The following is a 14,331-nucleotide window of genomic DNA, read 5'->3' as shown; positions in this document are numbered from 1 at the left end:
CACTGCACTCAACCTGGGTGACAGAGCAAGACCCTGTCTCAAAACAAAACAAAAACAAAAAAAAGGAATGATCCAGAAATATAGAAAAGACTGTTTAAAAGGGAACTCAAGGGAAGCCAACTGAGGTGTGTTTTGCCTCTGTGCTTCTGCTGTGCTTCATACACATATAGCATGTAGGGGGTCACACTGTGCCACGATTGAGAGGCCCCGGGATGTGTTAAGTGTTAAACACATGTTTGACCTACTTCCTATTCAAAATTCCAAATATATAATACAGAGATCATTTTTCTTTTCAAAATTGCTCATCACAGGATTCCTTTAACTAACAGTTTATCAAAGTTGTTGTTGTAACCACTTGGTAGAAGCAAAAAGAGCTGGGATGGCTGGGCGTGGTGGCTCATGCCTGTAATCCCAGCACTTTGGGAGGCTGAGGTGAGATGATGGCTTGAGGCCAGGAGTTCAAGACCAGCCTGGGCAACATGGCAAGACCCTGTCTCCACTAAAAATACAAAAAAATTAGCTGGGTGTGGTGGCAAGCACCTGTGGTCCCAGTTACTTGGGAGGCTGAGGAGGAGAATCACTTGAATCCAGGAGTCGGAGGTTGCAGTTAGCAGAGATCGTGCCACTGCAGTCCAGCCTGGGCGACAGTGTGAGACTCTGTCTCAAAAAAACAAAAACAAAGAAGAAAAAGTAAGGCTTGGGGCTTGGGATAAGAGGAACATCAATCTGCTTGATGCCATGCCAACTGATCTATAACCAGACACAGAGGAAAAAGCATCTCTGAAATAATGAAAAATACACTTCTACTGTAAGTGCATTTGGGTGAATTCCCATACATTCTACTATCTGCTGCAGCTGCAGAGCTCCACGGGTATGGAGATCACAGGCCTGGGCTTCTTTATAACAAACATATCAACATGTATAGAATAAAAGGGAAAAGAATTCTATCTGAATAATGAAAAGTTTTAATTGTGGAGTATCAGCAAATAAAGTTCTGTCACTTACCAAATCAATTTTGGGCAAGTCAAAATAACTGAAGCTTGATTCCTTATCTATTACATGCAATTAACAATACCACTCTGCCTGTTACTACTACCATTCTGCTAATTAATAATACCATTCATCAAGGTTCTGCAAGAATTAAATGAGATAATCCATGCAAAGCAAAACACTATACAAATTTGGGCTAAAACAGATGTGAGTGAGTTCCTTAAGGACTTACGTGGAAAGGGAAAAATTAATATGTATCTCTTTAAATTATGACTTGTAAATATCATCAAAACATTGCAAAATTATTACTCTTTTCCTTCGAGAGTTGTAGGTCATATAAACCATTGCATTTCTTGAGTCAAACTGTCATTTTTTTTTTTTTTTGCTCTTTCAATATAGGATAGATTTAAATGAAAACAATGTCATTTTGACATATGAAGGAAGGGGTGTGAGAGTGTGTGTGTGTGTGTGCGTGTGTGTGTGTGTGTGTGTGTGTGTGTGTTGGGGGCAGTAAGTTGAAAAAAATAAAAGCTCTTTATATACCAGTTATCAATATAATGGCTCGCAGCTCCAAATCCACCCTTCTCTGCCCTGCTTTGTGATAGATGGACATGGGCTGGACTCTGTAAATATCAGTTGACACAATGATCATTAAGTTTTACCAACAGAGGGCTTTGGAGGGTCTCTGGAGTGAAAGGACAGGAAGACCATTCCCTTCCAGTCCTGGTCCTGTCATTATTATTCAGCGGGTGAGTGATGTGGATGAGTTCCAGTTGCCCCCAGGCCACCTTTCCACCCCGCCACACCCTCCTGGGCTATTGTTCCAGGTTAGCACCACCTGTGCCCTCTGGCCAGTTTCTTCCCTGCTGCTGGCTGTGGTCCAGGTGTAGGAAGGCCCTCTTTGAAGAGGTCTGAATCTTAGCCTTGGAGGAAAGGGGGTCCTATACTTCTTACTTCCATTATTGTCTTCTCTTCCTCAGCAAGAGGGCCAGAAGTCAAAGCCCAAGGACACATTGAGGTGGGAATAATTAAATGAGGACACTGAAAGACTATATTCTTAAGGGGAGATTGAACCAGAAGTCACTTCAAACCCTCCCTTAAGGCTCAAGGAACTGTGTGAGCACTGAATGGGACTAAGAGGTCACTGGCAGTCAGCTATCCTGTCTATTTGTAGCCCAAATTCTCATCACCAGGCTGATCTTGGAAAACCAACCTGTTAATTTATAAGTGGTTCCATACTTGGAAACTTCCAAAACTGGAAAAAAAGCCAAGAGAATTAAAAGAAGTTCCCAGATTCAGAAGTAATTTAACTGCTTGCCAGAACAAGGTCCAGTGAATTTTAAAGGAAGGAAACACACTCTAGAATTCCACAGCAAAGGTCAGGAAACTATAACCTGTGGCTAAATCCAGCCTGTTTGTTGTTGTAAATATAGTTTTATTGGAACACAGCCATACCCATTCATTTATATATTGCCTATGGCTAATTTGAGGCAGAGTACACAGACTGTATGGCCCATGAAGCCTAAAATATGTACTATCTATCTGGCTCTTTACAGAAAAAGTTTGCCACGCACCTTCTGGCTTAGATCGTTAACGTTTGATATAATTATTGATGTGGTTGGATTTAGGTGTACCATTTTATTTCTTCTGTTTGTCCCTGTGATTTTGTTTTTGTTTCACTACTTTTTGTTTCTGGTTTATTAGTAATCCAAATAGAGGAATTTAGTATTCTATTGGCTATCTATATTTTTGAAAAAATGCTTGCTCTAGGAATTACAATATTCATACCTAACTTTTCATGGTTGACCCTTGCTGTCGAGTTCTAGATTGTGTTTCCTTCCTTTAAAATTCATTGGCCCTTGTTCTGGCAGGCAAGAGTTCATATTATTTCTAAAATCACACTTCATTGTGAAATGTAAAAGCCTAGCAGCCAGAAACTGGAAACAACTCTGAGACTAGGCATATACACAGATGATGGTGGAGCTTCTGTGACAATAGAACTCTCACCCAGACCCTCTGCAGCAACCAGTCCTGGAAGCCAAACCACAATCTCCCCAGCGATCCATTCAGCATGGTCAAGACTTACTCAGTTAGTGCCATCATCCCAACATTTTGCTCCCTCTTCCAACTTGGGACCAATCAGAGAAAGCCAAATAGGTTCCCCAAAACAATCCTGTAAGACACCTGCGGCGAGCTGGTCAGCCTCCAGCTTCCTCATGCCAACACCCTCCAAGCAGAGCATTCCTGAACCTTGCCCCTTTCCCCCCACTATAAACCTATCTGCCTCTGAGTCTGCCAAACACAAGAGATCGTGGCTGATTCCTTTGCTACCGCAAGCTCTGAATAAAAAGTCTGTATTTCTCATGTTTGGTCTTCAATTATTTTTACACTTCAAACACTCATCAACAGCGTAAATTATTAATAGAATCATGTAGTGGATTAGTGTAGAAATAAAAATAAGCTACAGCTACAATTTGAATTGTATAAATATGCTGATTGAAAGATGGCAAAGAATACATACATTTCACTTAATTTCCTTAACTGTCATGAGTCCAAAAGAACAAAAGATACTGTTCCACTTTGAAAGGTTGAGGCAGGAGGATTTCTCGAGGCCAGGAGTTAAAGACAAGCCCAGGCAACAAAGCAAGACCATGTCTCTATTTTAAAAAAATAAAATAAAAAGTTACAAATAATTTTCCCAGGATTTGTAGATTGGTTCTGACTTGGGCATTCCTTCAGCGCTTAGCCAGGCACCTAAATTCTGCTTTAGCTTCCACCTCCTGCTTCTGTGGAGCCTAAAGATCAGTCAGAGGTGCAGGCCTAGAGTCCTCTCAGGTCTTTTCCAAAAATGTGTCCAGTGTTAGGCATGTGTGTGGCCTTCCAGACTACCTAGTACAGACAAGGGCCCTTCTGAGCCTTCTCTCTCCCACGTATCGTCCTCCCAGTTATTTCCGTCCCAAGCTTTTTGGTCTGTTTGCTGCTTGCCCCATTTGCCATCCCCAGCCCCAGATGGCTGCAGGTAATGCTTCTGATAAGCACTGTGAGGCTGTTCTAGTGTGGAGGGGGCAAAACAAAGGCAAACCTCTGAGCTGAACCTTCAGGAACTGCCAGGCAGGTCAAAGCACACCCACATTTCTGTGAGAGCAAGATCTGTATTGCCCGTTCTGGCACCAAGATGCACCAAGAGCACAGGCCACTGTCCTCTCAGCTGTTGCCTGGCTGGGAGACGGGGCATGGTAGGTACGTAAGCGAAACCACAAAAACTCTTTTACCAAAGTTAAATAGCCTCTTCATTAAGCATTACTCTGGTTGTTGTTTTTATTAGATAGTAGAGATCCAAAAAGTTGATCTTAAGTTTTTGCTAGCAATGGTTGCTTCAGTGGAGGGACAGATCTTTGGAGCTCCCTATTTTGCTATTTTTGGTGATGTCACTATATAAGATTTTAAAATGATTAACTTTTATAAATAGAGGATATGTTAGTGGCTGTCAGGATTTGGGGAAAGAGAGGTATGTGTGCTTACAAAAGAGCAATGTGAAGGATCCTCATGGTGGTGGATGTATGAACACAGGTGATAATACTGTTTAGATCTAAATACACAGAATACTAAACTGGGGAAATAAGTTGAATGGATTGTATCAATATCAATATCCTGGTGGTGATACACTATAGCTTTACAAAATATTAGTATTTGGGGAAACAGGGCCAAGTGTACAAGAGATCTCTATATTATGTCTTACAATGGCATGTGAATTTACATTATCTCAACAAAAATTCTGACTAAAAAGAATTCAGGGGCCAGGGCTCAGTGGCTCATGCCTGTGATCCCAGCACCTTGGGAGGTTGAGGTGGACGGATCTCTTGAGCCCAGGAGTTTGTGACCAACCTGGGCAACATGGAGAAGCCCTATTTCTACAACAAAATACAAAAATTAGCCAAGCATGGCAGCACATGCCTGTAGTCCCAGCTACTTGTGAGGCCGAGGTAGGAGAATCACCTGAGCCCAGGAAGTAGAGGCTGCAGTGAGCTGTGATTGTGCCACTGCACTCCAGGCTGGACAATGAAGTGAGACCCTGTCTCAAAACAAAACAAAACAAAACAAAAAAAAGATTCAAAAAAATACTCAGACTAGAGAAGATGAGGTTTTAGGAATATATTACCCAACTTATTTTGCTTATAATTTCTCTTTTTTTGTATCCACAAGTTATGTGATAAAAATCTTATGTTTAAATAAATCTAAAATAGCTCTTCTAATAAGTAAAATTCAAAATAAGAAAGCACCATACTATAATTGATACCGATTTTTCTTTTCTAGTTGTGTGTGAAATAACAGGGCATCTTACAATTAATGGCAATTTAGATTTGATGATTTATAGTAGGTGTTTGGAATGAGGTTGACTTAACAAGTCTATTTTGACTCATGATGCCAGCCTTGGCACTAATCATCAAAATATCTCCAATAAATAGTGCAGTATCTTGTGGTGTAACAAGATAAAGGAGTCAGGAAGCATATGGTACTCATCCATGTTTCTGTTTATATGTAGGATAACAAATTCAGGAACAATGGGAAAGTAATATATGAAACCTTAATAGGAAATACAATAGAGATTACAAAACACCACCATTTGATTTTTTATGCAAATACTTCAATATTCCAATATTTTTACTCACTTGCTAAATAAAGCACACGACTCGAAATGCTAAATAATGCTGTTAGTCTAAATCTTTTAAAGAATAAAATGTTGGTGAAAAACCAAAATTGTTTAGTAAGGTATGTATGACCTTGTTTATTATCTATCATAGACATCAAGATGATCATAGTTAATACCAATTTAAGCTTTACAGAATACTGTTTTAGGCCCAATATTGATATATTAAATGAAGGTATCAGAGAATCTTGTATTTATGGCATCAGGTTATAAAGATCTATTCAAAACCATTGGAACAAAAATCAAATTGTTTCTAATGAGACACAAATTATTCTTGCTAAGGGTAATACTATTGTCTTTTTCTTTTTTAAAAAAATTATTTTGATTTTTATTTTAGACTCAGGGAACAACACATGGGCAGGTTTGTTAGCTGGGTATACTGTGTGATGTTGAGGTTTGGGGTATGGATGATCCTGTCACCCAGGTAGTGAGCAGAGTCCCCAGTAAGTAGTTTTTCAGCTCTTGCTCCCGCTCCCCACCCTACCTCCCCAGTGTCTATTATTCCCATAGGTCCTCAGGTATTACTATTTTCAAGTTTTTTTCTTTACATGAAACTACTGAAAGCAAAAGTATGTCATGCTTATAGGTTACTCTGTACATTTATCATTCTATTAATAAACATCTTAAGTAATTAAGTAGTATATTAAGGCCATAAATCAAGTCATTATCTCCTTATCAAAGGACTACTGTTATTCAATCATCTAGAAAATTCATTTTAGGCAGGACGCAGTGGCTCACGTCTGTAATCTCAGCACTTTGGGAGGCCGAGGTGGGTGGATCATGAAGTCAGGAGTTCGAGACCATCCTGACCAGCATGGTGAAACCCCGCCTCTAATAAAAATACAAAAATTAGCTGGGCGTGGTGGTGTGTTTGCCTGTAATCCCAGCTACTCAGGAGGCTGAGGCAGGAGAATCGCTTGAACCCGGGAGGCAGAGGTTGCAGTGAGCTGAAATAGCGCCACTGCACTCCAGCCTGGGCAACAGAGAGAAACTGTCTTAAAAACAAAAGAAAATTCATTTTAATGGGTTATGTTACAGGGTTGAGGTCAGCCTACGGACGCAAAATAGGTTAACTGAAATTTTTTTTTTTTTTCATATCAGGTTTTAATTTTTTCATTGGAACAGGATTTGGGGGTGGGGATACTAAATGTGGCAGGGTTCAACAAATTTACATTTTATCAAAATAAGGTTCTTAAAGAATACAATGATAGCATATGCTTTAACTCTTATAGCACAAACCCTCATATTAATTGATGGTCACAGAAAAATACTGTAATGCTTTAAACAAAAGTTTTAAATTACATCAATGACACAAGTTTCAAACAAAATGCAGTGATCAAAATACTTAACTGTCCTTTCATCAAGCTTTTACAAACACAATCAGTCTTCGCTGTCTGAGCAAATCAGTTTTAGTTTCTTCATGGTCCTCCATCTGTCTTTTAACATGACACTTGTCCGGTTGTTGAATTTATAATGCAACAGTATTTTAGACCAGTTTCCCTCTCCATATTTCCTCACGCCAGATCTCAAATTCTTGTCTTCTTCCCAAAGCCATGCCTTTTGATAAAAATTAAAACAGTTATTTACAGAAACAATTATTCAAAAAGAAAATACCTACTATAAATGCCAGTTTTAAAAAATCAAAATAATGCTTAGTTTCTTAAAGATGGAAGATTTCCCTAAACATTTCTTAGATTTTTAAAAGATTTTACATTTATCATAACATTTTTAGGGATCATTATTATTACTGCTCATTTTATGTAAGCTCAGCTGCCCAAAATCAGATAGCTAGAAAGCGGCAGTGCTACATGTCAACTGAATTTGTCTGACTTTAAGCCCATACTGTCTCTTAAAATGCTCTTCTACAATTGTTAATAGTTGTATTTATTATCCTCCAAATCTCCAAATAGGCTTTGTGAATGTTTAGTAGTCACTAATGAACTCAGTGAAAACCCTGTTCTGCCTATGTTAGGGGAAGTATTACACACTCATATAAAACTCAAATCTTGTCTAAAATAGACTTTCAAAAACACAACTAACATAAACTAATTAAAAACATTTAATTTTATGCCAGGAGAAAATTCCTAAACATTTTTAAAAATCAAATTTAATACTATACACAGAAAAATTACTGATACCTGGCATTTGCTACAGGCAACCAACTGATTATTCCTTCTGTTGGCATGCTGAAAGAGCAATTTGACCATGTGCATGATTATTTACTGTGTCTAGACTACAAGAAATTCTCCAAGCACTTCACATTTTCTTTAAAAACCCGGTTCATCAACCCACACTCATTCAGATGGCTGCTATCAAAAAAACACAAAATAAGTGTTGTTGAAGATATGGATAAATTGGAACCTGTGTGCACTGGTGGTGGGAATGTAAAATTACAGCACCACTATGGAAAACAGTATGACAGTTACCCAAAAAATTTTTAAAAAGGACTACCATATGATCCAGCAATTCCACTTCTGGGTACATATCTAAAAGAGTCGAGAGCAGGGACCTGAAGAGGTTATTTGTACATCCATGTTCATAGCAGCATTATTCACAATAGTTAAAATGTGGAAGCAACCCAACTGTCCATCAACTGATAAATGGATAAACAAAATTATATTATATATTATATTTATATAATTCAGCCTTAAAAAGGAAGTTCTGATGCATTCTAGAACATGCATAAACCTTAAAGACATTAGGTTACACAGAAAAAGACAAATACTATGCTACTTCTGATATGAGGTGCCTAGAATAGTTCAACTCATAAACAGAAAGTAGAATGATGGTGGCAAGGGGGTTGGGGGGATGGAAATGGAGTTAGTGTTTAATGAGTACGGTTTCAAGTTTTGTTTTGTAAGAGGAAGAGTGCTATTGATAGATGGTAGTGATGGTAGCACAATATGAATATATTTAATGCTGCCAATCTGTATATTTAAAATTAGTTAAAATGGCAAATGGTAAATTTTATATCATGTGTGCTTTACTATAATCGAAGAAAAAAAATCCAGTTCAATTGTCTGATGCAATATTAGAAAGAATTCAAGGTGGCCTGAAGAATACAAACATGACATGAGAACCATCTTATGTATGACTCAGTACCAAAAAGTTGTCAGTGACCGTAACCAAACCCATAGAGAAGTTTGTTTGAGCTACCTTAAACCTGATCCCCTGTTCTTGCTATTCCTCTGCTTTGTGACTTAAATCCAAGATACCAACCTGGTCTCTTCTGAACGTGCTTTTGCTTTTGTTTGTCTGCGGCACACCTATCGGCAACTGTGCTGCTTACAAGTACATGGCTATTCAATCGCTAGACAAAGGCTGACAGCCTCCTATGACCATCCATTACTGCCTGACTCAGCCTTCACTCCTACAAAACCTTACCACACTGCTTGTCATTAACTGACAAAAACCAAGAGATGCATTAATAAATTTTTCATGTGTGGAGTGACTGATTAAAAGCACTTCAACAGTGGGTTATTAATCTTTGGGGTTATATAAATCTTACAGACATACTCTACAGAAAAGTATAGGTATCTAAAATTTTATATACAAATTTGGGGGCCACATAAACTCTCTTTAAAGAGCCTATCAACTACATGGTCTCCAAGATAAAAATTTCTGTTCTTTCAAAAACTTGTCATATACATTATTCAGCTTTAAAAAGTAGTTTGTGGTTTAGACAAATCTCATACACATATACAGCATTGTTTGCTTGTTCTTATCTGAGCTGTAGTATTTTTAATAAGGTACACAGACGACGTTTGATACAATACAAAAGCCCCTTTCTTTCAAGAAATGACCAATGTTCTCTGAATCCTATTTGGGGTCCTGGGTGCAATATGTTTAAGCAGTATTTTCCAATGTATCATCTATAGCAGGCGTCAGCAAGCCACTGCCAAAACCCAGCCCAACGCTGGTTTTCTACAGCCCTGGAGCTAAGAACCATATTAAAATTTAAGTCATTTAAAAATATATTTAAAATATGTAACAGAAACTATGTATGTGAAATATACATAAAATACATTAGTAATATATTATAAATCTTGCTCTTTATAGAAAAATTTTGCTCACCCCTAACCTAGAGGAAAGTAGTAATGTTGTCAGTATAGATTAACTGAAAACTAACAGTGTTTAGCATTAAGTATTTTATTTTTTTCTTCTATTGAAAGAGTAACTTTAGCTTGATACAGTGTTACTTCATGGTTGATTATGCCTTGATTGTACTGCTTGATCTAAATGTTTTCAGTCTTTGCTTAATTTTACCTGTGACTGAAAGAGTTTTGAAAACATCGTACAGAATAAGCTATTGTCTGGCAAGTAAGGAAAGCTGTAATGTTTAAGTTTAGAGGTTCAAGTGGCCTAGTAGTCATTGGTACCAACTTCTACTTTCTATAGCTAGAGTTTAATGAGTGACACAACTGACCTGTGTCAGATCGGAAAGAAAACATAAGGGCAGTACAATTTCATAAAGTCTACTACTGTGCTTAAAACTTTCCATTTCCTCATTTTATACATTTAACTGATTGTACCAGATTCCACTGATAGTAATAATTAAGGGAAGAGTTTAAGATGATGTATTTCTGGACAATAAACCCATACAACCCATTTCCTTTGTTTTATTATTTGTCTTTTATTTTCTCAAAAAATCAAATATAAAATCGTAACAACCCCAGCCATGCCAATAGCCTGAAAAGATACAAAGAGCACGTAACAAATTAAAACACACCAATCTTTTTCCTTCCCAAGGCTAGAGATTACATAACTCAGATCTGAACTGTATATCCATTCTAAAGAACAAATAATGCTTTTTAATGCCTTAAAATGATACTACGAATAGTAAAAGAAAATACTGCTACAGTATTTCTCATTACATACTGTTCATGGAAAATAGTTTGAAAGGCATTTACTTTTCTTCTTTAATGGAATAAGTTTATAAAAGGAGGGCTCTTTAATTCTGATAAGGAAGGAAGAAATATCTTTAATAGACCAATGCAGCAAAAGAAAACTGTCCAAGTAGACATGGGCTATTGCTGTTTTTTTTTTTTTTTTTTTTTTTAAAAAAAACCTCAATACAAAATAAAATTAAGTCTGTCACTTATCTTCTAAAACAAGTATTTTAACATAAGGCCAAGAACGGAAAGCTAAAAAATAAAACCAGGCCCTTGCGATATCCACAGAATTCTTTTTTGGCACAGGAAATGGTGATAGATATTATCACTGATTATGTGGTTGATATCCTACATTTTGTTATGAATAGAAGAGAACAACTGTTTTCTTCATATATATCTGTAAATAACACCTCATTTGGAATGGCTGCTGGAAGAACTACAGGGAAAGATCAGTTATATGTGTAAGGTGGAGACTTCTGGTTTCCAGACTAACATGTGAAGAGCTTGGAAATCATCACTCCAGTCCCCAGAAGAAAAAAGCTGTTGAACAAACTGAAAATCAGTAACTCTTCTTAGATACATCAAAGAACAAATGTCACAGGGCAAACTGCTGCCCTGAAAACTAAAGAGAGAGAGAGGCAGATTGAGAGAATCACAAGAATTACTGGGGACAGAAAGGCCAGGAGCAGAAGCTCACAGCTGGAGCCAATACTGGTAGGAGCAATTAACTGTGACTGAGGAACTGATGGAGGCTCAGTGTGGATAGGCTTGAGAGTTAAAAACTCCAAGGGCCCCAGTTTCAGAGGGACTCATAAACTTTTGTGAGTTTTTTTTTTTTTTTTTTTTTTTGAGACGGAGTCTCGCTCTGTCGCCCAGGCTGGAGTGCAGTGGCGCCATCTCGGCTCACTGCAAGCTCCGCCTCCCAGGTTCACGCCATTCTCCTGCCTCAGCCTCCCGAGTAGCTGGGACTACAGGCGCCCGCCACTATGCCCGGCTAATTTTTTTGTATTTTTAGTAGAGACGGGGTTTCACCATGGTCTCGATCTCCTGACCTCGTGATCCACCCGCCTCGGCCTCCCAAAGTGCTGGGATTACAAGCGTGAGCCACCGCGCCCGGCCAGCTTTTGTGAGTTTTATCTCCAGGAGCCATCCCCAGGTCTCAGGGTAAAGATCACACAAAAATTCCTTCCTGCTTCTGACAGGTGGAGGGAAAAAGTAGCCATTTTGAAATACTCCCCACTTAGAAATACTCCCCATTTCAAAATACATGAGGAAAGCGTTCTGGTCTCCTTAACAAAATCCTTTCCTCAAGAGAAACTAATTTTGCCAGAACCTAACCAACTGAGGTTTTACAAGAACCTAACTTACTTGTGGAAATACTCAACTCCATCTCTCTCGCGCCTTCATGTCTCACCCAAGGGGTGGTGGGCTGAGAAGCACTTATGAAGGTCACAGCCTAGGACACAGGCTTACTAAAAGAAGGAGACCTATGCACAGGACTCCTGAACGCTTCACCTCCCCTTACCTTACCAACACATTAGTCAGGATCCTGGGCATTATAGTTGAAAGAGGTCCCTCAGATTCTTATTAAAAAGTAGTCTCTAGGGAAACCCAGAGACAACAAGAGACAAAAACAGGACACTAAAGGAAATTTTAGCCTTTGACACCTACAGCTACAGCAAACGATAACTCCTAGCCAGATAAACATTAAGACCTCACATTAAAGGATCATTTATCTCATTTCCTTTTACCTGATATGTCTAGCTATCAGCAAAATATTATAAACATGCTAAAAAGCAAAAAACACAGTCTGAAGAGACAAAGCAAGCACCAGGACCACACTCAGATATGGCACAGATTTTGAAATTGTCAGACTTGGAATTTAAAATGATTATGATCAATATGTCAAAGGATTTAATGGAAAAAGTGGACAACATGCAAGAACAGATGGGTAAATGTAAATGGAGAGATGAAAACTCTAAGAAAGAACCAAAGGGAAGTGCCAGAAATCAACAACATGGTAACAGAAATGAACAATGCCTCTGATGGTCTCACAAATAGATTAAACACAGCTGAAGAAAGAATCAGTACATTTGAAGGTATATTAATAAAGTTCTCAAACTGAAAAGTAAACAGAAAAAAGAAAGAAAAAAGATAAAGGAATAACTAAGAACAGTGGGACAATCTTAAAAGGTGTAACATTTGGAATCATAATGGGAACACCAGAAGAAGAAGGAAAGGAACAAAAGAAAGATTTGAAGTAATAATGGCTGAGCATTTTCCAAAACTAAAGACAGACACCAAACTACAGATTCAGGAAGCTCAGAAAATACCAAGCAGGATAAATAAACAAACTATATACATGTACATCATATTCAAACTGCAAAAAACATCCAGCACAAAACGTATGCATGACTGTGGTCGCATATGGTAGCATAAGATTAGCATTTCCCTCTTCTCCTTTGGGAATTCACCCAAAAGCAACAAGAAATAAAATCCCAAACTCTGAAAAAAGTAAGAGACATTTACAACCTGAACCATAATGTAGGTGGAAAGGGTATAAATAATCAGTGCAACTTAGGTTATGAAAAAGCAACTCTGTCTACAGATCTCAGAAAGCGTGTGGCATGTGCTTTTCTAATGAAAATACCCTGAGGTACACCCCCTAAATCTCTGGTCAGCAACAGCAGGAGCTCCCCTCAACCTACTAAAGGCCAGAGATGGCAAGGCTAAAAAAGGGAATCACAAAGGCAAGTCATATGTGTAGGAAGCAAATCAAAAGTAGAAGTTGCTTGCTATGTTCACTGGGGAAGAAATGAAGGGTAACATAAACTTGAATTACAGAAGATATTCCAAGTAGCGTGCAACTTGACACTATCTGCAACACCTCAGTATGAACTATTTGCAATTAGCTTGTCAAAAAAAAAAGCACTTTCGAGTAAGAAAACGGTTCCAGCCACAGAAGAAAACAAGGGCCTGACTGGGTGCAGTAGCTCATGCCTACAGTCCCAGCGCTTTTGGAGCCCAAGGCAGGAGGATCACTTGAGCCAAGGAATTCAAGACCAGCCTGGGCAACATTGTGAGACACCATCTCTACAAAAAAAGGGGAAAACACACACACACACACACACACACACACACACACAACACAAAAACAAAGACCAGGTTTATCCATCTGCTGTGAACAACTAGACAATCAAAAAATACATAAAATAATGGTTTTGGACACCGGGCAGATGGCACAAGACTATAGTCACTGAAAGGGGATGCAAATGAATCAAGCCCTAAATTGACCCACCTTAATAAAATTTTGTGATCAAACACTATCTTTTCTTTGTTTTTAAGTAAAGAAAAATCTTATTTAAACTGGATCCCTGTTAGGAAAATTTAAACATCAAAGCTTATAATGTGGAGTTAAGTCCCACCTTACATCTAATAAACAGATTTTATGATAGTATCACAATAATTTCAAATAGATGTTAGTACCAACACCCAACTTAAGACTTTTTAAATGTGGGTGAAGTATTTCATTTTGAATAGGCTGATTAGTCACCTAATCTAAGACGGCAAAATAAAAGATGGCAAAGGGTAAATTTTTTTTTTTTTTTTGAGACGGAGTCGTGCTCTGTCGCCCAGGCTGGAGTGCAGTGGCGCAGTCTCGGCTCACTGCAAGCTCCGCCTCCCGGGTTCACGCCATTCTCCTGCCTCAGCCTCTCCGAGTAGCTGGGACTACAGGCGCCC

At 38.4% G+C, this 14,331-nt stretch overlaps 1 protein-coding gene across 1 annotated transcript in view; it reads right to left on the bottom strand.

Moving 5' to 3' along the window:
• Positions 1 to 5,985: 5,985 nt before the first annotated feature.
• Positions 5,986 to 14,331, bottom strand: part of TERF1 (telomeric repeat binding factor 1) — a 42,868-nt gene continuing 34,522 nt past the window's right edge. Inside the window, exons 11-13 of the mRNA XM_032759841.2 lie at positions 11,291 to 11,332; positions 10,428 to 10,438; positions 5,986 to 7,255 (exon numbers count right to left, since the gene is read on the bottom strand). Of these exons, the coding sequence (XP_032615732.1) occupies positions 7,079 to 7,255; positions 10,428 to 10,438; positions 11,291 to 11,332 (230 nt within the window). The 3' untranslated portion in view covers positions 5,986 to 7,078. The remainder of the gene's footprint in view (positions 7,256 to 10,427; positions 10,439 to 11,290; positions 11,333 to 14,331) is intronic.

This window comes from Hylobates moloch, unplaced genomic scaffold, assembly GCF_009828535.3.
Source record: "Hylobates moloch isolate HMO894 unplaced genomic scaffold, HMol_V3 SCAFFOLD_9, whole genome shotgun sequence".
Lineage (NCBI taxonomy): Eukaryota > Metazoa > Chordata > Mammalia > Primates > Hylobatidae > Hylobates > Hylobates moloch.
This window is presented reverse-complemented; position numbering and strand designations above follow the sequence as displayed.